This window comes from Microtus oregoni, unplaced genomic scaffold (genome assembly GCF_018167655.1).
Source record: "Microtus oregoni isolate MIOR12 unplaced genomic scaffold, Mior012 000046F_ref0000063, whole genome shotgun sequence".
In the NCBI taxonomy this organism is placed as follows: domain Eukaryota; kingdom Metazoa; phylum Chordata; class Mammalia; order Rodentia; family Cricetidae; genus Microtus; species Microtus oregoni.
Window position 1 is genome coordinate 17,486,237 of NW_024543220.1, and position 24,333 is coordinate 17,510,569.

At 50.5% G+C, this 24,333-nt stretch overlaps 1 protein-coding gene across 1 annotated transcript; it reads right to left on the reverse strand.

Moving 5' to 3' along the window:
* Positions 1–5,216: 5,216 nt before the first annotated feature.
* Positions 5,217–17,052, reverse strand: Dnmt3l (DNA methyltransferase 3 like). The gene is made up of 12 exons (XM_041635188.1): positions 16,938–17,052; positions 16,417–16,509; positions 16,137–16,181; positions 15,025–15,104; positions 14,838–14,950; positions 14,044–14,215; positions 12,849–12,936; positions 11,629–11,723; positions 9,554–9,629; positions 9,061–9,200; positions 7,344–7,429; positions 5,217–5,385 (listed from the first exon to the last, which is right to left on the reverse strand). Exons 1-12 carry the CDS (start codon positions 17,050–17,052, stop codon positions 5,217–5,219), a joined length of 1,272 nt encoding a protein of 423 aa, XP_041491122.1.
* Between the last annotated feature and the right edge of the window lie 7,281 nt (positions 17,053–24,333).

The window sequence follows — 24,333 nt, forward strand, 5'->3', positions numbered from 1 at the left end:
ACGGATATTAGAAATGGGTTAGATCAATATGTAAGAGCTAGCCAATAAGAGGTTATAACTAATGGGCCAGGCAGTGTTTAAATGAATACAATTTGTGTGGTGTTATTTCAGATAAAGCTAGCCGTGTGGATCCGTGTGGAAACGCAGCCCACTGCTCCACTTACTACAGCTTTCCCGCAGGGAGGGGCTGCCTTTTGTGCTAGGAGAAACAGGAGTATTAGAACTTGACCACTGGGCTCTGGCAGCGATAATCCAGGAGTGAGCCTGGAGTCTTGCTGGGTACCACACTGGGTTGGTGGCCTCAGTTATTCCCCATCTTCCCTCTAGATTGGCAGCAGCTGAGGGAGGACTCAGCAGAAGACTGTATTGGGGGGTCACCCTGGCTTTACTGGGCAGATGAAAAGGATGGGAATTGCTGAGGGGTAACACCATGCCCTATGTCCCAACTGCCCTGGCCAGAGGTTCCCCAGTTCTACTCCAGTCCAGAAGTACAACCCTGTCACTAATCTCAATACTCTCTCTGATTGGATAGGCCTGACTTGGCATCAGCCACTGGGCCCATCACTGATGCCCAGGGGCCTGAACAACACCCCCATTAGGTAACACTTAGGTTATTCCTTGCCCTGTGTCTACATGATGACCATCCCTCAGCCCTATACCCAGAAGTTCTTCCTGGCAGACAGTGGGAATCAGTGGTTGAAGGGGATTCTATGGCAAACTTGGACCATGCCATGACCAACAAGGTGGCAGGGATTGGAGCTCTTCAAATATGGGTCCCCCCCCCCAAATCTAGGACCTCAGAAAGGCAAATGCAGCTCTCTAAGCAGGGAAACCTTAGCACAGCAAGGAAGTGAACTGAACCTTGGCTAGAAATGGACACTAAGCAGAACTGGGCAGCTGCGGTAGAGGAACCCCTGGGAGAAGGGGACACCAAGGCAGGAGGCAGTGACTAATGCATGGCTGGGCTCAAATCCCACCTTTGCTTCCTGGGAGCTGCTCACCATCAGTGAAACAGTGATGACGCATGTTGGTAAGACAGAGGTGCTCAGCCTGTGGGTGGTGACCCATTGGGAGTCAAACGGCCCTTTCACAGGGATCATGTAAGACCATCCAAAAGCACAAATATTTGCATTACAGTTCATAACAGTAGTAAAATTACATTATGAAGTAGCAATGCAAATAATTCTACAATAGGGGTCACCACAACACGAACTGTATAAAAGGGTCGGAGTGTTAGGAAGGTTGAGAACCTCTGCTGTAAGATATCAAGTGGTCATCCTGACACTATATGGGAAGCAGATACAGACTTCTGCTTTGGTTTAGTTTTGAGAAGGGATCACTCCAAGCTGGCCCCCAGTTCTCAATCCTCCTGCCTCTGCCTCCCCTGTGCTGGGATTACAGGCATGCACCACCATGTCCTGCTCACACACAGTGTTTTTTTTTTAATTTTTTTAATATTTATGTATTACATGTACAGTGTTCTGCCTGCATGTATACCTGCAGGCCAGAAGAGGGCACCAGATCTCATTGTAGATGGTTGTGAACCACCATGTGATTGCTGGGAATTAAACTGAGGACCTCTGGAGGAACAGCCAGTGCTCTTAACCTCTGAGCCAGCTCTCCAGCCTCACACACAATATTTTAAGGCAAACCCAAGAGCTGGGAGACTGTGGCTAGGGCATAGTTTTGGTTTTGTCCTTAACAGTGTCTGTTCGTGGCGAACAGAATGTGGGAAGGCTGGTGGCCGGAAGTGAGAGCCAATAGTCATTATATCCATGCAGACTTGGGGCTCCAAGGTTCCCAAGTATGACAGGGCAAATGTGGAAAGTGTGTAGCCTGAAATGTCTGATGGGTACTCAGAGACAGTGGGTCTTCCAGCAGGGCAGTTTGGTCTTACACGTGGAAGAACACATCCCTGGAGGTAAGGACAGTGACTGCCTTTAATGTCACAGACATTTGTGATTGCTGACAGGAGGAAGCCACTCTTTTCTCTTAGGACCGGTCTGTCCGTTCCCTGGGGCAGCTACAACTACACACATACACACATGCATATACATACATATACGCTCACACACATACATATACATACACAGTTACACGCACATACACACTCACACACACATACACATATACACACACACATACACACACATACACATATACACACACATACACACTTACATACATACACATACACACTCACACACACATACACATATACACACACATACACACTTACATACATACACATACACACTCACACACACACATACACAGTTACACGCACATACACACTCACACACACATACACATATACACACACATACACACTTACATACACACACATACACATATACACACATACAGACTTACATACATACACATACACACTCACACACACATACACAGATACATACACACATACATACACATACACACTCACACACACACACAGTTACACGCACATACACACTCACACACACACATACACATATACACACACATACACACTTACATACATACACACACACACTTAAAAACAATAGCTTTTGTGGCTGGAGAGATGGTCCAACAGTTAAGAGTATTTGATGCTGTTCCAGAGGACCCAGGTTCGATCCTCAGCACCCACATGGAGGCTCACAACCGTCTATAGCTCCAGTTCCAGAGCATTCAGCTCCCTCTTCTGGTCTCTGACACCAGGGCTACTAATGGTACACAGACACACATGCAAAGTATTCATGCATGTAAGTTAAAAGATTAAAAATAGCCCTGCCTTATAAGGAGAGACCTTCACTGGCTTCAGCTCCTGTTGGCTTCAGCTCCTGATGGCTTCAGGTATCCTTTGGCAGAGGCTCCCTTCAGTCCCAACCTCTGTGGCTGCACAGATGTCCATTGGTACCGTCACTTCCTTCTACCCTGAGATGTCTGTGGCTCATGCAGGAACACTGGGTGGCCCAGCAGAGCTTGCATCAGTGAAGTCCTTTGGGGCACGTTGGGTGACAGACATTCACAGGCTTCAGAGAGTCACTGAACAGGTATGTTGTGAGGGTCACTGTTCACCTGACCACAAGGGATCTTGAGCAGGGTTAGAATATGTAGTGGGGGAATCTCTCAATGTGGCCCATGCTACTGTGTGTGTGTGTGTGTGTATGTGTGTGTGTTTGTATGTGTGTGTACGTGTGCATGTGTGTGGAAGGTGGATAGTAGAAAGATGCACACTGGTGGCTCTGGACCCTTCTTGGAGGCTGACTGATAGAAAGTGGACATTGGCCGGGCATAGTGATGCAGGCCTGTATCTTAACCTTTGGGAGTTGGTTATGTAAGTGTTTGAGGCTAGCCTGGGTTATATAAGACCCTTTCTCAGAAAAACAAACCAGAAACAGCCAGTGAGATTGCTCAGCAGATAACTGTGCTGTTTTCCAAGCCTGACAAGCTGAATTTGATCCCTAGGACCCTACGTGGTAGGGGGAGGAGGAAGCAGACTCACACACGCCATTTTCTGACCAGCACTGTGGCACATGCATACATTACTCCTACACACAAAATGAACAAGTGTTTCTGAGACAAGGTTTCTCCTAGTAGTTCTGACCATCCTGAAACTCACTCTGTAGACCAGGCTGGCCTCAAACTCAAAGATCTGCCTGTCTCTGCCTCCCAAGTACTGGAATTAAAGGTGTGTGCTGCCACCACCCAACTTTTTTGTTTTGTTTTTTTTGACACGTGGTTTCTCTGTATAACAGTCCTGGCTGGCTGTCCTGTAACTTGCTTGGTAGACCAGGCTGGCCTCGAGCTCACAGAGATCTGCCCGCCTCTGCTTTCTGAGTGCTGAGATTAAACGTGTGTGCACCACCAACAACCATCTTGCTTTTTTCTTTCTTTTTTGTTTTTTGTTTTTGGAGACAGGGTTTCTCTGTAGCTTTGGAGCCTGTCCTAGAACTAGCTCTTGTAGACCAGGCTGGCCTTGAACTCACAGAGATCTGGCCTGCCTCTGCCTCCCAAATGTTGGGATTAAAGGCGTGAGTCACCACTGCCCGGCTTCATCTTGCTTTTTTAAAAGAAAGGATAAAAAGAGAAAGTAACAGTCACTTATGGGGATCCATGGTATTGTAACCTTGGGTGGCAGCAGCTGCCACTCTGTTCCGAGCTCTTGCCACATCATCTGTCCAGTGGTGACCACGGATTCATGCTTTTTGCTCCAGCTGCCTCATCAGTCCCCTGGGTGGGTAGACCCCTGGCCTACACAGGAATCCCTGTAACATGTGCTAACATACACACGTGCCACAGAAGATGACTCACAGGGGTGGGTTCTGAGAAAAATCAAATGCATGCCATTAGCATGGGAGCAAGCATCTCTACCCACTGAACTGAACCACCTCAGAGGCCCCATAACTGCTCGAGACACTGAGAAGTCCTATCTACTGGCCCAAGACAGCTCCTCTCCTATTTCAGGGTCCCACAGTGGCCCAGTTTCCTGTCAGAGAACACTGGCCAGAGCACTGACAGTGCCTGCCAGCACGGGTGACAGTCGGTCCTGAGCCTCAGTTGTGGTACTCAGGCAGTTTGAGTCTCCATCCAATGTGTGTAGGAATGGTCGTGCCTCATCAGGATAGTTCACCAGGCATTTCAAAACTGGCCAGTCCACACTTGCCAGTGGATTCAGCTTCCGTGGAACACCGACTGCCAAGAGCAGTTGGGAACCCTCTTCTGCAAGCTCCCACTGTGTCAGGACAACACAGAAGTCACGTGTCTGCTCGCCAGGGGTAAGCTTCAGCAGTGATTTGGATTGCTTTGTATAGCAACCAGAGAGTGAGCAATTTCAGCCATCAAGGCAAATATCAGGTGATGAAGGCGCTATATGCCCAGGGCAGGACGTCAGACATGTATTGTCATCACTGTGACATACAGAATAAACGCCTCATGCACACACCCCACCAAAACTCTACCAAAACCTTTAATATTTGAAAGACTTCACAACAGGTACACACACACACACTTCTGGAGATGCATAGCGGGCTGTCCCATCAGGATCTTGTCCGCAGAAGTGGGTGCCTCCCACCCACACAGTGAGCTGCATGGGAGGCATTGCATCTTGGGAACCAAACAGGAAAACCCCAAAGGCAAGCAAGCAAACGGAAGAAAACCTTGCCGAGGGAAAAGGCCACAGGAGGAAGGCGGCTGTGGTTCTAGGAAAACCTCTTCTTTCATTGTATTATGATTCATTTGTAAAGAGGAAGTGGGTTCTGAGAAAAATACTTGAAATACTCTCTCAGGGGGAGAAGGCAGGTCTTCACCAGGAGGTCAACTTTCTGGGTAGCCATCTTGCCTCTGGTTCTGGTCTGGGTTTCCAGGGACTGCAGCTCCTTAGGTGTTAGGGCCGAGTGTTTGCTACCAAGGAAAGAGTTGCCTGTTAAAAATACAACACTGGGCTGGCGGGAACTTGAGGTTCCTGTAAGGTCACCTGTGGCCTCTAGGTTAAGTGCCCTCAGGCCTTGCCTCTGGATAGATTAGGAACAAGCAGGGTTCCCAAAGACCAATCCCCGCCCCAAGACAGTATCTCATTATGTGGTCCTGGCTGGCAGGGAACTTACTATGTAGACCAGGCTGGCCTGGAAACACTGAAATCTACCTGCTTCTTCTGCTGGGACTGAAAAACCAAGGCATGAGCCAGGCGGTGGTGGTGCATACCTTTATCCCAGCACTTGGGAGGCAGAGGCAGGTGGATTTCTGTGAGTTCAAGGACAGCCTGGTCTACAGAGTGAGTTCCAAGACAGACAGGGCTGTTACACAGAGAAACCATTATCTTGAAAAACCAAAAGGAAAAGAAAAAAAAAAAAAAACCATGTGTCCCACTTCCCATTACGCCCCAGCTGAGACCTTTGATCTTTGATCCAGTCTAGCATATCCCCTTTTTGGTGTGCAGAGGGAGCCAAGAAGCTGCCAAAAGTGGATGTGAGCCTGATGCCCACAGAGCAAGGGTAAAGATCAGTAAGACCCTTCAAGTGTGCACACGTACTGTTCCCGGGAGGCCTGACATGACGACAAACACAGCTTACACAAGTGCTAAGTCCGTGCCCCAGGGGCTCCGAAAGTATGTGAGCCTCATCCTGGAGTCCCCCAAATATGACACTTAGCGTCACCTTTCTGTGTGCCCAGGCCCTGGGGCAGTTAAGGAGCATCTCCATTGTGGGGGGCAGACCAAGGCATGTCAGAAGGCACGCCCTCTACTTTCTCCCATCTTCATGTGCAGACATTCCATGAACTGCCTGTGAACTTGGCAAGCTAATTCCTACTTCAGTGGCCAAGAGTCTTTTACCTCACTGCGAAGCCACCCTGTTTCCTCCAGAAGTCAAGTGACCCTAGGTATTAGGTGCAGGTGCGCCCAGCACTCAACTTCCTTTGGGGGCTCTAAATCAGAAAGGAAGTACCTCAAATCAGAAAAGAGGTGGGGCTGGGGCCCAGAGGAGAGAAACTGTCCCTCCATGGTACAAGTCTGGCAGGAACTCACGGTGGGGCAGCTAAAGAGGGGCAGGTACCTCTCAGACAGCCACATGTACTAGGATTGGCTGGACCATACATGATTCCTTCTAAAGCATGCTTGTTGTTAGGAAATAGAAGACCTGGCAGGCCTGATAGGCCCACAGCTAACAGTAGAGCCTAGCATCTTTTGCCAATTGTTCAGCCCATTCTCTGTCCCTCTCCTGCCTATCCCACAGAACCAATCAGAAAAGGATGCCAGGCAGGAGACCATACCTTACTTAGAAACATCCAAAAAGAATGTCTGGGAAAGTATGTCTCCTCAGCCCCACTTCAACCCAAGTCCTGAAAGCATCCAGGTGGAGGAACCGGGTGGTACCTGACTCGCATAGTGTCTGGGAGTCAGGAGAATGCTGGGATGGAGGAGGTGGGTGGGAAGTTTCCAGAAACTCACTATAGGGCAGGAAAAGACACGACTTCGCAGTCTCAGAAGACACAGTTCAAGCTGGCTCGATCTGCACGCATCTGCGAGCAAGTGGGTGTCTGTGTGTGGGTGTGTGAATGTGTTCGGGGTGGCGTCAGTCTTTAAGAATGACTGTGTGGTATGAGCACTAGTGTGTGTTGGGCAGGAGCTTCAGGAGGCTGGACTTTCTCCTGAGGATGAGGAAAGTCTTGTCCAGTCCTGAGGTATTGGGTGAACATAGGGAGAGTCCCTCAGTGTGCAGGGGCACCCTGAGCCCTAGTGTGTCCAGGGTTGTGGTGGATAACAGGTTGCTAGGTGGAGCATGGGACCATTTAGGCCTGGGTCTATCAGAATGCACGGTTTCCTCTATCTGAGTCTTTGGCCCTCCCTCCTCCCTGAGAGATACCTCTTCAACCCTGGGATGTTGCTCCACACCCGCACAGCATTCTGGAGGACTCTGCTGCGGACATCCTGGAGGGTCACAGCCTCCACCTGTGGGAGAAGAGGGGGCTGTGGGTCAGCGGGACACAGATGCAATCTCTTCCCTGTGGGGCGCACGTCAATAGATCATCCAGGCGGGTCATGCTTCCTCTGCGGTGCCGCTCACAGAATGCCCATTTTTTCTTACACAACTACGAAGAACTAAAGCCTGAAGATCACTTGGATCAACTCTAGAAAAACACTTCACTGAAATGGGTTATGTTCTAGAATAAGGCAAGGTTCCAAAACACTGACTTCTGAAAAGACAGAAAATCTCTTGGCAGTGGTGGTGGACACACCTTTAATCCCAGCACACGGGATGCAGAGGCAGGCAGGCATATCTCTGAGTTTGAGGCCAGCTTGGTCTAAGACAATATCATCATAGATGGACTTTCATAAATCTCTCTCTCTCTCTCTCTCTCTCTCTCTCTCTCTCTCTCTCTCGGGGTTGGAGCAGGCAAGACAGAGTTTCACTATGTAGCCTTGGCTGCCCTGGCATTTACTGTGTAGACCAGACAGGCCTCCAGTTCACAGAGATCCTCCTCTTTTGCTAGGATTAAAAGCAAAAGCATGTGCCACTGTACCCAGCTTACATTTTGTTGTTGCTTTTTAAAACTTTCCCACACAACACAATTTCATAGAATTCTTTTCACCATGTAAAATTTTTCTATGAACCAGATTCAACACAGAAACAAAAACCTAAGAAGGAGCCCACAAAAGAGAAAACCACAGACCAAACGCCTTTTGCACTTGTCAACTCAGAAGAGTCTACGTATAACACTTTCTGCAGGCTTTAGCCGCGTGCTGACACACCGCAGCCAAGTGGGTTTTCCTAGGGAATGCCAGGCTAGTTCATCCTAGCAGCGCTGACCACATACTCCACCCATTACCAGATGTAGGTGGTTGGGGGCAATAATCCAGCCATCTCATAAATCTTAATAAAGAGCCCTTGAGGCTGGGCATGGTAGTGCACACCTTTAATCCCAGCACTTGGCAAGCAGAGTCTCTCATTCCTGATTGACTTTTCTGTATCCAGGAAAACTGCATGGTGCTTATGAGTCCCCACCCCCTCTTCTCCCATACTAGGTCCGGCTCCCCAGCCCTCTGTTGTGTCTCCTTCTGGGAGGTAGGCACAACAAGTTTCTTCTTTTCTTGCTGTCTCTTATCTCCTATATCCAAGACTGTCAGTCACTCCCCACCCTCCACAGCTATCCCTGACCCACTGGCCCAAATCGGCCCTGGAGAGAACTGACCGCTGGGCCCCAGGTGGTGGTCACACTGATGGTGCAGGTAAAAGGGGAGAACATGCACATGAACATATGAGTGCATGGAGTGGCCATGCATGTCTTGTGGAATGTGTGTTCTGTGTGAGGGGATGTGCTCATCTGTGCAAACTGAAAGGTGAGAGGGGGAGGGGGCCATGAATCTGGGTGCCTGTGACTTGCATGCACAGGAGTGGTGTAGTAGGAGGGGGGTTGCCTTTCAAGGCTGTCCCTGTAGGGGCCAGTGTCCTGAAAATCTGCAATCTGTCTCAGATGCCCAATGTCCTTGTGGCCCAGCACATGCCAGGGTAGTAGAGGCTGCAGGAGTGAGGGTCCCACAACTGGGTACAGGCTAAGCTCCTACCCCCCAGATATACCCACCTGGAAGAAGCGGGTTGCTGTGGCCTGGTCATCCTCTGTCAGCAGTAGATTGTCCAAAAAGAGCCAGAAGAAAGGCTGCTGACTCCCTGAGGGTGGTTGAGCATACTGCAGGATCCGGTGGAACTGGAACATGTACCAGCCTGCCATGAACCGGGGGAAGGCCAGGTTCAGATGACAAAGGCCCGGTAGAGGATAACACATTTGCAAACGCTGGGCACCTCTGCTCTCCCATGGTGGAGATGGGAACGCAAACGTCCGTTTAGTCTAGAGCTCACCCGACAGCACACAGAGCCTGTGCGGGTTCATCTGCCAGTTACAGCCCAGGGAAGCTGGTTTGAATTAAAATGTGGAGTGTGAGATTTCTGCCCTGTCTGAAGGCTGAGGTGGCATGAGGGAATATAGAGACAGAAGAAAGGACAGGGTAGAGGTGACAGGGTTGAAGACAAGATTCTTCGGTGACTGGAGCCGAAACAGTTCATTTCTTGAAACTCACCAGGGCAGCGGTTACAAGAGTAGCCTAGGGGCTGTGTCGAGCCATACACGAGGTCAAAGGGGCCCCATCTCTCCACCTAGGGAACACATACACGGTTATTATGGGACGAGGATGGCAAAGCTAAGTGCTTCCACACTGGCGACCAGCATTAGGGCCTTTGCATCCCACGTATCTCTCCAATGTTGTACCTTGGGGGTGACCCAAGAAGACCTCCTAGCTAAGCCTTGGGACCCACTTTAGCAGAGATCCCAGACACCAATGGCTCTCAGGAGAAGCCCAAACAGTGGTAGCCCGAGAACATTCCATATCTGAGATTCTTCCTCGGAAAACGTGCTTTTAAAAGGGGGGGGTCAGTCCTGGAGGGAGGACACTGCTCAGCCTGAGGGATTATTCCACATCCTTCTGGGAAATTGTGGATTATGCTGTGAGCCAGCAGCTGGTCACAGATGGCAGGGTGGACATTGTCTGATGGCCATAAACAATTCCCACTTAGTACCAGACAGGGTCACTTGCTGGCCAATTGAGGAGAGAATGAAACAGTCAGCCCCTGTACTGTCCCAAATGCAAGGAATCCTCTAGAGAACCCCTGCTTCGCCGATGGCCTCTCTAGCCCTGGAATCCTCTAAAGAACCCCTGCTTCGCCGATGGCCTCTCTAGCCCTGGACATGTTTTGTTTTGTTTTTTGAGACAGGGTTTCTTTGTGTAGTCCTGACTGTCCTGGAACTTGATCTGTAAATCAGGCTAGCCTCCAACTCAGCCCCTGCCTCTGTGCCTCCCTAGTGCTAAGATTAAAGGCATGCACCACCACTGCCTGGCTCAAACCTGAACCTGAACGTTATTCTAAGAAAAAGTTCTACCTGGCAATGGTGACTCACCCCTTCAATCCCAGCCCTTGGGAGGCAAAGAAAGGTGGATCTCACTGAGTTGGAAGCCAGCCTAGTCTATCAAGCAAGTTCCAGGACAGCCAGGGCTACATAGAGAAACCCTGTCTCAGAAAACAAAAATGAAAACTAAAAAGAAAAAAAGAAGAAAGGAAGGAAGAAAGAAAGAGTTGAGAAAAGTTATTTAGAGGCTGGAGAGATGGCTCAGAGGTTAAGAGCACTGGCTGCTCTTCCAGAGGTCCGGAGTTCAATTCTCACAACCATCTGTAATGAGATCTGGTGCCTCCTTCTGGCCTGCAGACATACATGCAGACAGAACACTGTACATAATAAATAAATCTAAAAAAAAAAAAAAAGAAAAGAAAAGAAAGGAAGGAAAGAAGAGAAAGAAAGGAAGGAAGAAGAGGAAGGGAGGGAGGGAAAGAGAGAGGGAGGCATTCCTAAGATGTCTAAGCATGATTTTCCCAATCTAGAATAGGCCCCACTTTCTTGGATCTCCCCATTTCTCTCAGTAGTGGGCTGACTCCTAAATTAGGCCCCAACTTCTTGACTCTTGCTTTCTCTATGTCCCCATCTTTTCTACCTGATTTCAGATGTGCACCTGAGATCCTTCAGGGGCAATGACTGGTTGGGATCTGGCTAAAGAAAGTGGTCAGGGTTCCGTGGTAAAGACCAGTACCCGGACTGTCTATTTAAGAGGCCCAAATGCAACTTGCCCCACCCCCCATGCTCCCAGGAGGAGCCCAAGAGGGCTCCCATTACAGGGACAAGGCAGCACCAGCTTTGTGTTTGGAAGAGGTTTTCAACTGCTGGCTGCTCAGCTCAAGACTTGCAACAATGAGAGTGTCGTGGGGTTGAGCCTCTCCACCCATGCATATCCGCCAGCATAGGCAGCAGAAGCCAGCCATGTAGACTTCAAGATGTCTGGCTGCTTGCCCTGATCAGGGTTGAGGGATGCATTCCACTCCCGCCTCCCTCTGTGAGGCCTAACAGTGTTGACTCCACTGGGGCAGGGCCACAGCCAGACCCAGGACCCCATGCTGGTCTGAAGACCTCTGGCAGTTCCTTGCACCCTGCCTGTTCCTTCCTGCCCCTCCAGGGTTCCTTCCCTCCCTCCCCCTCCCCCCAGGCCCTGGCATCTGTCCCCTGGCACACCTGGCCTTGGCAGCCCTGCCCCCCAACACCTCAACTTACATCTCTTCTCACAACATTGGTGACGTCTTCCAAGTACTTCAGTCTTCCCTCTTCTGAACCAGAACCACTTTCCAGAAAGCCCAAACTCTCAAGCTCTGGAGAGAGGACAGACAAGATGGACACAGAGAACCGAGGTGACATGGGCTCTGTCCCCGCAGAGTGGGGACGGATCCGTGACAGTGCGGTCTTTCCTAGCACAGAGCAGCAGCTTGATCTTTTCTGGCATCGGAGCCCAAGGACAAACTTCCTGAGGGTTACTTTGTGAAAGTCAAGAAATCGGTTGCAAAACTGCATTTCTGAGCCATGCTCTCACTCACTGGCTTAGGCCACCAGTGGGGCTGTGGCTTCCATAGTGGTGTCATGTTTGAACCAGAGTGGTGACATACAGAGCAGGTGAATTTCCTTCAGATCCGAAGAATGAGAGTTTGGGCAAGTTGAACTGGGTGTCCTAAATGTATAGTGATACAATTGTAACTACCGCATGGGTGCTTGTGATACACCGTGGGGGGTCACTGGTTGCGCTCCTGGTGGTATCAGCAGTGGGATATGCTTTAGCCAGAGAACAGAGCGTCTTCAGGGCTCTGTGCTCGGTGGGCACATGGGGATCAGGACAGTCTAAGGGGCAGGACTCCAGAAGACATAACTTGGGAGATTCAAGTATAGAAAGAGGGTTTAGGAAGATGAGGCGGCTGGGGGAGCCTATATGGGGGAGCACAGTTGTTGGAACCCAGTCTTCTCACCAGCAGTATCTCCCCTCTACCCTGATGGGCTTGTCCCTTTCCCATCCCTGCCTCCTCTTGGGGAGCTGGGACCTTCGCTCTTGCTTGGGTGCACAGTTGGGGGATTTCTCTGGTTGTCAGATCCTTTCCTAGGATACTCAGTTCCCTCAGTTCCAGAAGTCTGAGGAAGAAGTTCAACTGGTATTTTTTATTTTCTCTTTCTTCTTTCTTTCTTTCTTTCTTTGTTTTTTGTTTTGTTTTTCAAGACAGGGTTTTTCTGTGTAGCCTTAGCTGTCCTGGAACTAGCTGGCCTCAAACTCGCAGAGATTGCCTGCCTCTCTATCTCCTGAATGCTGGATTAAAGGCATGCGCCACCGCTGCCCAACTCAACTGGCATTCTATTCTCAATCCCTGCTCCACACCTCAGATGCCAAGGACACCAGAACACTCTGAGTTCCTCCTGTCCCCTCTTCTGTAGTCACCTGGTGTGACAACACTCACCTTTATCAATCTTCCCAAAAAGGTTAAGCACCCTCACGGGCTGTCTCTTCCAGGCAGACACTATCTTGTACATCTTCACAGGATTTGACTGGAAAGGAAATAGAAAAACGGAAAGAGAGAAAAAGGCAAGAGGATCTGTACTAGTTGTTCAGAGAGAGCTGGCTGAGTTATGGTTAAGTGGCTCCTACAGCTGTCTTTCCCTGGATGGACAGCACTCAACTGAGAGCCCCCTGGGACACACTTGCCAAGGCCTGGCTGGCCCTGTAGTGACCATGGTTGTCCCTCCCTCCCTGGAGGCCAACTCCACCCACTCCCCAGGTCTAGGTCTCTTGCCTGGACCCCCACAAATCTCAAGGGAAGCAGAGTAAGGTTTCTCTGAAGTTAGAGGATAATGGAGCCTAGCAGAGGGTAGCTCTGTAGGTCTCAGGCTCTAAGTACTCCAGGAGAGCAAAATCATTCCCATAGCCCAGCAGCCTGAAAGCCAGGTGACACCAGGGCTCCTACTGGCTATATGCTGCCTCCGCCTTTATCACTAGGTTTTTTTCTTACATGTCTCAACCCCCCAAAACGCCTTCTCTTATAAGGACACCCCCACTTCATGCAGGGGCTACCTCATTCCAAACTGCTCTCATCTCAAGCTCAGCTAAACGACACCACAAAGACCCCACTTCCAAATTAGGTTGCATTTTCAGGTCCCTGGTTTATGACCTTGACAGATGTTTTGGGGAGAGGAGACACACACCATCCAGGCATCTTCACCTTGGACTGTTTTGACCCCTCTGGGCTTCACCCTTGAGACGGCAGCCTTGGCTGCACACAGGATACCATGTTGGCTAAGCATTCAAGCTGATGTGATGGACTTATATATGTCTGTGGAGGGGGCTCGTCCTACTTGTGACTGAAAGTCATCCCTAGGCTTATAAGAAACAAAATGATGATCAAGGATACAGCTCAGTAAAGAACTTGTGAAACCTGCGACCCAATGAGAAATTCCAGTACTCATTGAGTTCAAGGTGATCCTCAGCTCCATAGTGAGTCTAAGGCCAGCCTGGGCTATCTGAGACCCTCATGACGAAACACCAGTGGCATCTGCTCTCCAGCAGGACAGCAAAGGGGCATTACGGCCAGAGCCTTATCCTGTGATGGAGTATGTATGTATATCTGCCGCAGCAGATACAGTACTGGTTGTCCTTACCCCCTCTAGATCGTGGAAGGCCTTCAGCTGGTGACGCCACTTCCTTCGCCTCTGCAGCAGTCCCCTCCGAGTGAAAGGCAGGCACAGGAAGCAAACCCAGCAGGCCATGGCACTGATTCGCTCTGAGGTCCCGGGACCCACCAGGATATCCACACACTCAAAGCAGTAGCATCTAGAGTCAAACCGAAAACCATGGTGAGCCACATCATACTGCCATCAGGGGACAGCAAGGCAGACCAGAGGGAACCATCTGTTTCTCTCCGGGCTCTTCAGAGGAGGGGCTGGCTTTGCTCTCAGTGCTGGGGGGGATGGGGCTGGCTGCAGGCTGGGAAGGGGATTCAACAATAAGAGAAGTGCCGTGGGAGTACCCAAAATGGTGGCCCTCACTCCCTTAAGCCTTCCCACAACTCGGAAACCTCGACCTGCATCTTCAAAGTTCTGGGAAAAAACATATACAGGAGCAGCAGGGAAGGGGAGACTTGAAGTCAGGGATGTAAAAAGGAAGATGTCCAGGACAGGTTAGGGACCGGCATGGATGGAGCTCAGGATGGGGATTTAACTGAAGGTAAAAAGTACTGCCTATGCCCTGAACAATCCTGCTCAGGACTCGTGACCCACAGACCCTGGGCAGAGTACAAGTGCCCTTCCTTCTATTTCCTAAGGACAGAGGGGGTGGCCATGTGGTGGCTGTGCTCCTGAAGAGAGACATCACAGATGCACCATTTTCAGCTCCTGTTTCTCACATTGGGAGGGGTTCTTCAGGGATGAGAATGGGGAGTTGGGCCCTGCCGCACCTGGTACAGTCGGGGCTCTCACAGATAAACAGGGTTTTCCCGAAGCAGCATATGGAGCAGTAACTCTGGTGCCCATCCATATCGTAAAGGAAGATGGTCTCCAGGAATATGTCCTGAGCAAGGGGCAAAGGTTATTGTGCAATCTCCTCCAACAGTGCCAACGAAGTCCCACCGCCTCCCTGCTTACCTTACATGGGGCACACATCCCCCCCTCAAATAAGGGGTGCTGCGTATACACCTGGAGACTTCCACAACAGAGGCAGATGTCTAGAGACAATGGAGAAGGAAAATCGGGGAGAAGATGTAACAAAATGAGAGAGACCAGGGAAGACCCAAGAACACACATCAGGGTAATAGATCAGAAGACATCCCAAATGAAGGGCAGACATCTCCAGACCCCAGATGACTTTCTGTAGACGTGACATGTTGATACTAAAACTCCCATGGAAACCCAAGCATTCACATCTTGGCCAATCCAGAGAAATAGATCATTGACTGAGGAGCTTGGAGTTCCTAGCAGATACACATTTTAAAAAAAGACCTATTTCTTTCAATATATACGCATACTCTTCCTGCATGTACACCACCTTTGTACCAGGAGAGGGCATCAGTTCCCACTATAGATGGTTGTCAACCACCATGGAAGTGCTGGGAACTCAAGAACTCTAGAAGAGCAGCCAGTGCTCTTAGCCACTGAGCCCCAGATGCAAATTTTAATTTTCCTTTTCCCTCCTCTTTCGGACAGGGTCACACACATCTCAAGCTGGCTTCAACTTCACTATGACCTTGAACATCTGGTTCTCCTACCTATCTCCTGAATGTTGGGCTACTGGGTGTGGCGACACACCCAGTTTATAGGGTTCTGATGGAACCCAGGGCTTCCTCCAAGATGAGTGACTACTGAAACTCAGCATAATCTCAAATTAGACTGTAGAGTCGGGTGATAGACACACACACATTTTTGTTGGGGGGAGAGCTCGAGACAGGGTTTCTCTGTGTAGCCCTGGCTGTCCAGGAACTTGCTCTGTAGATCAGGCCAGCTTCAACCTCAGAGATCCTCCTGCCTCTGCCTCCCGAGTGCTGAGATTAACGGTGTGGGCCATGATGCCCAGCCCAGATACACAAAAATCTTCAACCGCGTGCCTTAAACAAGTCTGGTAAGGGGGATGGAGAGAGAACATCCTGTGGGCACCAGGATTGTTCCCCACCTTCTGGGATGGCTGAGTGAGGCTGAAGCAAGCCTTTCTGGCAGGGCTGACACTTTGTTTTGCTGGATCACAGGCAAGCGTGCAAACTCACCTTCGATGTTCCGTTGGTTCACAGTGACTTCATACCTGATAATCTCTGAAAGAGAAAAATAAGTAGCCTCTTTCCTCTGGCTCCTCATTGGAACATGCTTGGTAAACTTCTCTTCTGAGGTGTCTGGGACACAAGGAATCCCTTCACTGACACCCACCAAACGCTTGCCCTTCCTTGTCTGGGCTTGGGGCATCCTGAATGATACAGGAACATTCCACGCATTGCCTGACTCGGAGGTCCTCATCCATGAGATAAGTTTATTACTTGGGTGGGGACTTACCTCTGCCTGGCGGGGGTGAGGTTAAGGACAGCAGCTCCCGGGAATCTTCCAGTACGACCTCCACGCTGTGCTCATCGTCACTGAGGCTACGGGCTGGAGACAGAGAAGACATCATCACTGGGAGCCCTCACAGGGACACAAAATGTATGCAGGAAAACAGTCAACTACCTGTAGTCAATGCAGGGGTCAGGGAACCCACTCCACTGCCCAGCCAAGTCATAGTGACATTCACCCACCCATCTGGGAATTAGGGACAAGAAAAACTGCAACATCAGCTTCAAAGTACTTGATAGGAGAGGCTGGGCCCTGTGAGATATTCTTCACCCCTCCACTCCCAGCCACCATGTGTTTTCGGGTAGGCCATTTCCCAGCACCCATATGGCCCTGCCTCCCTCTGTACCTGCTAAACCCCTCTAGGACCCACCTTCTTCTGACAGTCCAGACCCTCTGCTAAGGACCAGGAGGGAAGGGAAAGAGAGGAGGGGCAGAGGGAAAGGAAGAAAAAGGCCTGAGGAACGTACTGGATTTCAGCCATTGCTCTTCCAGGTGATTGGCAGAGTCCGGGCTAGAGCTGTCCAGAGTCTCCAGGTCCCATGTTTCACCTGTCTTGGAGCAAGAATTTTTCCGGGAACCCATGGGTGTTGTTTGCTAGAAGGATCTGGGTCCAAGGATGGCGGGTGGCTTGAGATCTCGGGAGGTGTCAGCAGGGTCTTCAGAACGCTGCAATGTGACGAGAGACGGTGGAGGGGGGTGTAAAGTGCACCGGTGGGTCCCTTGGGGCCTAGTGGGGAATTATGGGGAGGAAAAGACGGGAAAGGGACCTTAAGGCAAACAGGGATAAGAGCAGAGTGCTGGAAGGAGCCTATTAAAGGCCGAGGACGGTGGGGTTGAGGGTGTGGGGGCAGGCACTCAGGGGCGGGGCTTAAGGAGCCCTGCAAGTGTGTGTGGGGGGGATTCAGGGAAGGTGTGGGGGTGGGGTGGGTGGGGGTGGGGCTTAAGGGGTTTAGGGAACCTTGTGAGTGGGAGGGGGTTCATGGTAGGAATGGGGGAGGGGGGCATGTTCAGAGGAGGGGTTATAGAATAGTGTAGGAGGACAGCTGGGGCTGAAAGAGATGGGGGTGGGGGAAGGGAGGTTCTAGGTTTCACACACACATTGAGGTTAGGGAGCTGGGAGATAGGGCTACTGATTGTATGAGGGAGATGGGTGGAGCAAAGAAGATTTGGTGGGAGTAGGGACGACCCAGGGTTTCTGAGTGGGGGAGGGGAAGGAAGAGAGCCTTGGGTTGAGACAAGCTCAGTAGGACTTAGAGGACCATGCGGGGTGATGTTGTGACTGTCCCTGTGAGTGAAGCACCTGCCAACCTCTGGCAGGGTGCTTCATGAATTTTCCTCTCTACCTGGCCTAAAGCGTGAATTCATTCATGGACCCCAGTCCCTTCCAGGATACCATAGGGGCTATAATGGAGAGAAAACTTGTGGGGAGACGGTTCCTGACTCCAGGCTTCCATGGGCAAGGCTAGTGACTTATATAAGGTTCAGGATGGAGGTCACTTCCCCGAGAGACACCTGACTGTTCACCTCAGCCCAGTGATCCAGGCCAGCGTCACTGTGGCCAGTCCCGTGTCACGGAGAATTGATGAGAAATTGTGTTTAGTGAGGCAGTGATGGCACATGCCTTTAATCCCAACACTCGGGAGGCAGAGGCAGGCAGGTCTCTGCGAGTTTGAGGCCAGCCTAATCTACAGGGCAAGTTCCAGGACAGGCTCCAAAACTATACAGAGAAATCCTGTCTCAAAAAAAAAAAACGAAAGGAAGGAAGGAAGGAAGAAAAGGCAGATTACAGGAGGCAGCCTGGTCCCTTGTCTACATTTCAGTGCTAAGGAATAGGGGCCCTGAGACACCACATTTGCCCAGCTTGCTAAATGACACCTCGGCCCCCACAACCTGCCACCTAAGCTCCCTGCACACTGACGAACACTGTATGAGACAGGAGAAGCATCTGTTTTGATATTTGGCACAAGCTACACATTTCTACAGATCAGTCTTCAAGAGAGGAGCCAGCGCAGTCACCATACTACAGCTGCAGACTCTGGAATAAACCTGTTACAGTCTGCCCTGGCCCTTCCTGATCTACCTTTTCTCTTTTTATCTCTTTCTTGTTAGGGTCTCCTACGTCTCAGGCTGGTCAGGAATTCACTACTAATCAGGTCGAGCTAGATTTCTCCTCTTCCTTCCCCCACCTCCTCAGTGCTGAGATTACCGGTTTGGCCTCGGCACCCAGGGGTGTGGCGCTGCGGATTGAACCAGGCCTTTGTGCTGTGTGTAAGCAGCGAATCCCCACCAACTGAGCTGCATAACCAGACTTCTGTTTCACTGTTTTTAACATTTGGGTTTTTTGTTTGTTTTGTTTTTGAGACAATAGGAGGCTGGCCTCGCACTCTGCCTGCCTCTGGTTCTGCTGGGATTTGGATTTTCTGTTTCTGTTTTTATTTTTTTGAGACAGGGTTTCTCTGTGTAACAGTCCTAGCTTTCCTGGAAATTGCTCTGTAGACCAGGCTGGCCTCGAACTCACAGAGATCTGCCTGCCTCTGCGTCCCAAGTGCTGGGATTAAAGGTGTGTGCCACCACCGCTGGGAATTTGGGTATTTTTTTAAAGACCCTGCAAAGAGGTTGGCCAGCTCCCTTCATTGCTTTTTTCTTACTGAGTTGAAGGTTCTTTTTGTTAAAGATACTAAGATATTCTCATGTAAATGTTAGAAATATTTTATTCATCTTATTAATGCTTTTTTATTTTTTGAGTCCGGTCTCATTTTGTAGATCAGGCTGTCCTGGACTCACAGAGATCTGCCTGCCTTTGCATCCCAAATTGGAATTTGCTGGAATTAAAGGTATGCGCTGCCACGCCCAGCCTTGTTTGTTTTTAAGACTGGGTCTCGTCTCATTTTGTAGCCCAGGATGTCCTGTAATTTACTGTGTAGGCTAGGCTGACCTCAAGCTCAAAGCAATCTTCCTGCCTCTGCCTGCTGGGTAGTGATGGCAAGTACAGGCAGAAACCATCCCTCCCAATATCATTAGTGCATTTTAGTGTTTTGTGATAGTTTATGTAAAAATAGCTTGCATTAAGACAGACCTATTGCTCTTTTTAAAGTTATTATATTTGTGTGTATTCATTCACATGCCTGGCATGGTGTTTGTACAAGTCAAGTTCTGACAAAGAAAAACAAACCAACAAACAAAAGGGCCAGCAAGATGGCTCAGTGGGGAAAGGTGCTTGCCGCTGAGCCTAAGGACCTGGGTTTGGAGTTCAGTCCTCCACATGGTGGGAGGAAGAAACCAATTCACAGTCTTGTCCTCAGACCTCCAAACACACACACACACACACACACACACACACACACACACACACGTGTGCGTGAGCGCGCGTGCGTGCTCAATTTTTTTTTAAAAATTCTGTGTTTAGGCTGGAGACATGGCTCAGTGGTTAAAAGCACTTACTGCTCCTGCAGAGGGCCAGAGTTCCGTGTTAATTGGATTGCAACTCTTTTATAATTCTAGGTTAAAAAATATCTGAGTCTAGCCAGGCACTAGTGGCACACACCTTTAATCCCAGCACTCGGGAGGCAGTGGCAGGCAGTTCTCTGTGCAATTTGAGGCCAGGACAGCAAGGACTATTACACAAAATAGAAAACAAAAATCCTAAATTTAGATGCTAAATCCAGACAGCGGCTTACCTTTCGGCTTACCTTTCCTTTCCTTTCTTCTTTTGTGAAAATACAAATTGGGGCCCAGGAGTCAAGGCCAATCTGGTTCACACAGTGGGATTCCATTGGAAACAAGAATGGGGATCAGCCAGCTGTAGTGGAATCCAGCTGTGGTAGTACAGGCCCTTATAGCACTCAGGAGGCAGAGGCAGGAAGATCTCTGTGAGTTTGAGGCCAGCCTGGTCCACAGAAAGAGTTCCAGAACAGGCCCCAAAACTGCACAGAAAAACCTTGTATCCTCCCCCCCCCCCCCCCCCCCCCCCCCCGCTCTCGTGGGTGCAAAAAAAAAAATGCTGCAAGAGCCCAGCTGGGGGCTCAGCTGGGGTCTTCCTGGTCCAGCAGGCAGCCAGCACTGCACAAACCAGGTTCATGCCTGTAGTCCTTGGCTACTTAGTGATTTCCAGGCCAACCTAGGCTATATGAGGACCCCCCCAAAAAAAACAACAATCAAATAACAGCAACAAAAAACAAACAAGAAATCCCCCAGTTGTGAGAAGTACAGAGTTCTTTTATCTTTTTTCTGGCTATTTGATATTTTTGTTGGTATTGGGAATGTTTTCTATGACATTACCAATTTTAACCTAAAAATAACACAATGCCGTAGGTGGGATTCAAAGAACGGTGGGCATACAAACCTGGCCAGCCTACTGTCACAGCCCCCGCCCCCCCCCCTCCCCGCCACCAGCAGGTCTCCACCCCAATCTGCGTCCCCAGCACCTGGCTTCAACCCACCTCTGCTGAGGACCGTTTGGTACTTTCCATCCGTTTGATTATAACTGTCAGAGTCCCTTCTAGCCCTGACCCAGGCCACCTTCTCCTTTGCTCTCTGCACCTCAGGGGGCGGGGGGAGTAGCTGTCCTGGGCAGGCCCCCAAGCTCTAGGCAACCCCTTCGGGGTAAACACATTGAAGGTCATGGATGCAGGCCACGTGCTGGGGCCTCTGAAGACCCGAGGCATCGTCCTTCCCAAGCACTAGGCCCCCGTGCGGATGCGGCTCACCCTGGTCACCTCTTCTAAGTTTAGCACTTCCAGACCACCTGCAGGTGTGGACTATCACGAAAACCCCCACATGTGATGGAAAGTCCAAAATTCTACAGGAGTCTTTCTGTTGATGTCCCACAAGAGGCTGGGGGACGCCTGGCTGCAGCAGTCAGTGCTCAGTCAGTGGGGGGGGGGGGGGGTTCTGGGACAGCTTCAGGCTTTTTATAAAAATGTAAAGTGCAGACTTCGGTCTATGATGTGGTTTTTAGTTCTTCTTTGTCCATTGCGTTTGGCAGAGGAATCCCCATCTGAGAAGCCCCCACAGAGGGAGACACCCCTAGCTAGGGAGAAACCCCCAGGCTGCAGGCATGACATTAGGAGGATGGTTAATCCTGCAAAGAAAGCAAGGGACTGGCGGAGCCACGTGAGGGTCAACACCTGATCCTGTACGCGCACTGCCTCTGGCATCACGGGTGCTTAACGGGCATATTCTGGAGCTTGCAGACCCAGGAGCTCCATCGGTGCCCTTGGTCCTCTTGAGATCCTGGCAAGGTGTGAGCGGGGTGCACGGGACTGGGGTCTGTGTCTACTCCACCTTTGTGCTCTTGAGACCCTGGCAAGGTGTGAACAAAGTGCACTCCACCATGTCAGTGAGGTCAGTGAGGAGGCTCTTTGTTCTGGACAGCAGAAGTCACATTCAGTGCTGTGCTGACAGGCACTGGGGGTTGATGTTTCTGGAGTAAATACATACCTACAGGAGACAGCAGGAGAGGCCAGCTAGCAGCAGCCTCCTTCAGGGCTGAGGGACAGGTGGTGCCTCTCAGGGATGCAAACCTATCTTGGCATCACCCAAGGCTTCCTTCGCAGTACCTGTGGGAGGCACAGTGCTGGTGTCATCGGCTCCAGAGCCACTTCCAAAGGTGCTAAGGCTATGGCTTGGAGCCTGGTGATGGACAGTGAGAGGGCCCTGCTTTAGGACATTCTCTGCACAGCCTTAGGACATTCCCCACCTCTGCCTATTTTGTTTTCTTTCTTTCTTTCTATTTGTTTTTTTTTTTTTTCGAGACAGGGTTTCTCTGTAGCTTTGGAGCCTGTCCTGGAACTAGCTCTTGTAGACCAGGCTGGCCTCAGACTCAGAGATCTACTAGCCTCTGCCTCCCGAGTGCTGAGATTAAAGGCGTGCACCACCACCCAGCAACATTGTCCACCTCTCTCTATCTTGATATACATACACACCCTGGCTTTGAGGTGACTTCACAATGAATCTCTGTTCCCACAGGACTTGGGTTTCATGCTGACTGTCTCACCCACTGTCAGCACTGATACCACACACACACACACACACACACACACACACACACACTTGTTAGAGGGCAATCTCAGCACATGCAGAACTCCCAGAGGGGCCTGAGGTAGGAGGTAAGAGGACCCAACAGAGACCAGGGCCAGAACTAGCCACACATGGTTTTCTGTCCCGACCTCCCTGGTGGTCACCATGTGAGGATGCTGGGTGACACTGCTCACTGAATCAGTCACCTCTGCACCTCTGTTCTCTTCCCACTGTACCACATAGCCCCAGCCCAGGCCTGTGCCGCATCCCAGGGCTGTGCTAACTAGTCATAGCATTTGCTTCCATTCAGCTATCAATGCTCACAGTGGCCGGGACCCCAGCACAAATCTGGCCATATCAGTTTGCTCCAAAAGCTTGCCAGATCCCAGGCCTCTTCCAGCTGTAGGTTCTCACCTTGCCGGGGCTACAATTTCCACCCATATCCACCTCTACATCCCTTCCCATCTGTCTCCTGGACACCTCTCTGATTGTCTGGGAGCTCCTGCCCTTCAGGTTACACTACCATGTAGTCTCTGTCATGAGTCCTGAGAATGTTACTTGGATTGGACTCTGAGGGGGAACAAGACAGGAACTTGCATGGTCCAGGGGCATTTGTTGAGGGTTCTCTGCCCTCTTGTCCCTTGCTCTACCTGGTTCAATGTGCCGGCCACCTCTGAGCTCAGAGACATGCCGTGTGTTGTTTCCACCCACTGGCACATGGGATGGGTATCTCCTCTGTCCTGCTGGAATCTTTCATTCCATTCCTCCAGCCCTGGGTCTGGAACAGCTAGGGGTTCCCAGCCTGGTCCACTGTCCAGCCCTTTGCAGAGGTTTCTTATTGTGGCTACTCTCAGCTGTGCCAGCACATCCTGGCAGCCAGGGTGTGGCTAGAAGCACTGTTTGGCCTTGTGTCCAGTGTCACCTCCCTCCCCCAGTTATCCTATGTGTATGAGTGTCTTGCTTGCAATGCCAGTAGAAGCCAAAAGAGGGCGTCGGAACTTCTGGAACTGGAGTTACTAACAGAGTGTGAGCCATCATGTGCATACTGAGAACCAAACTCGGATCCCCTGTAAGTGCAACAAGTGCTCTTAAGCGCTGAGCCATCTCTCCAGGCCCCTTCTTTTTTAATTCATTGCATTTGTGTGTGTGCGTGCGTGCGTGCATGTGTGTGTGTGTGTGTCTGTGCTTGCACATGTTCATGTGTATGGAGCTAGAAGAGGTAAGCATAGGCATAGGCTGTTTTCCTCAATTACTCTCCATATAAGTTTTTGAGGCAAGTTCTGTTGTGGAACCTGGAGCTTATCCACTCAGCTCAGTTATCTGGGCAGTGAGTGCTAGTTACCAAGGCTCCTGTTTCTGCCTCCCCAGCAATGGAATAACTCAGGTCCTCAAGTTTGCCAGGTAGACAAATTGTCCACTGAGCAATCTTCCCAGCCCGTCCTGTTTTTTACCCATAAACAGGACCCTTTGTAGGGAGACTGTAGGGGAAACCTTGTTTCCTCTACCCAAATCTTGAGCTCTTCCCCTAGCCCAGACAGCTACCCTAGATTCCATAGGAAATGAATACCAGTTCTGTAGGGACTCCTGAACCCAGCTGTAGGACAGTCTCTGTCCCCAGCCTGCAGAAACCGGGCCCTGATTGGCTCCAGGGGTGAACAGCAGCCTCTGCTCTTTTCTGGTTGAAAGTATTACAGAGCGGTGAAGCAAGCCAAGCGTCGCCTTTCCCCAGCTGGGGAGTAGGTATATATACTCACAGGTGCCTCCTGAAATAGTACCAGGACACCCAAGGTACGCAAGAGCGCACATGCCAGAAGGGGGCGCTGACACACAGTCTGCGTCGAAACG

What these genes read in the sequence shown, in the direction of transcription:
- Dnmt3l (XM_041635188.1), bottom strand. Translation starts at nt 17,052, where the DNA reads ATGGGTTCCCGGAAAAATTCTTGCTCCAAGACAGGTGAAACATGGGAC. An exon ending in AGAGCAATGGCTGAAATCCA is followed by an intron (nt 16,510 to 16,937) that starts GTACGTTCCTCA and finishes CTCTGTCTCCAG; the next exon opens with CCCGTAGCCTCAGTGACGAT. An exon ending in TTTTGGGAAGATTGATAAAG is followed by an intron (nt 11,724 to 12,848) that starts GTGAGTGTTGTC and finishes TCCTCTCTCCAG; the next exon opens with AGCTTGAGAGTTTGGGCTTT.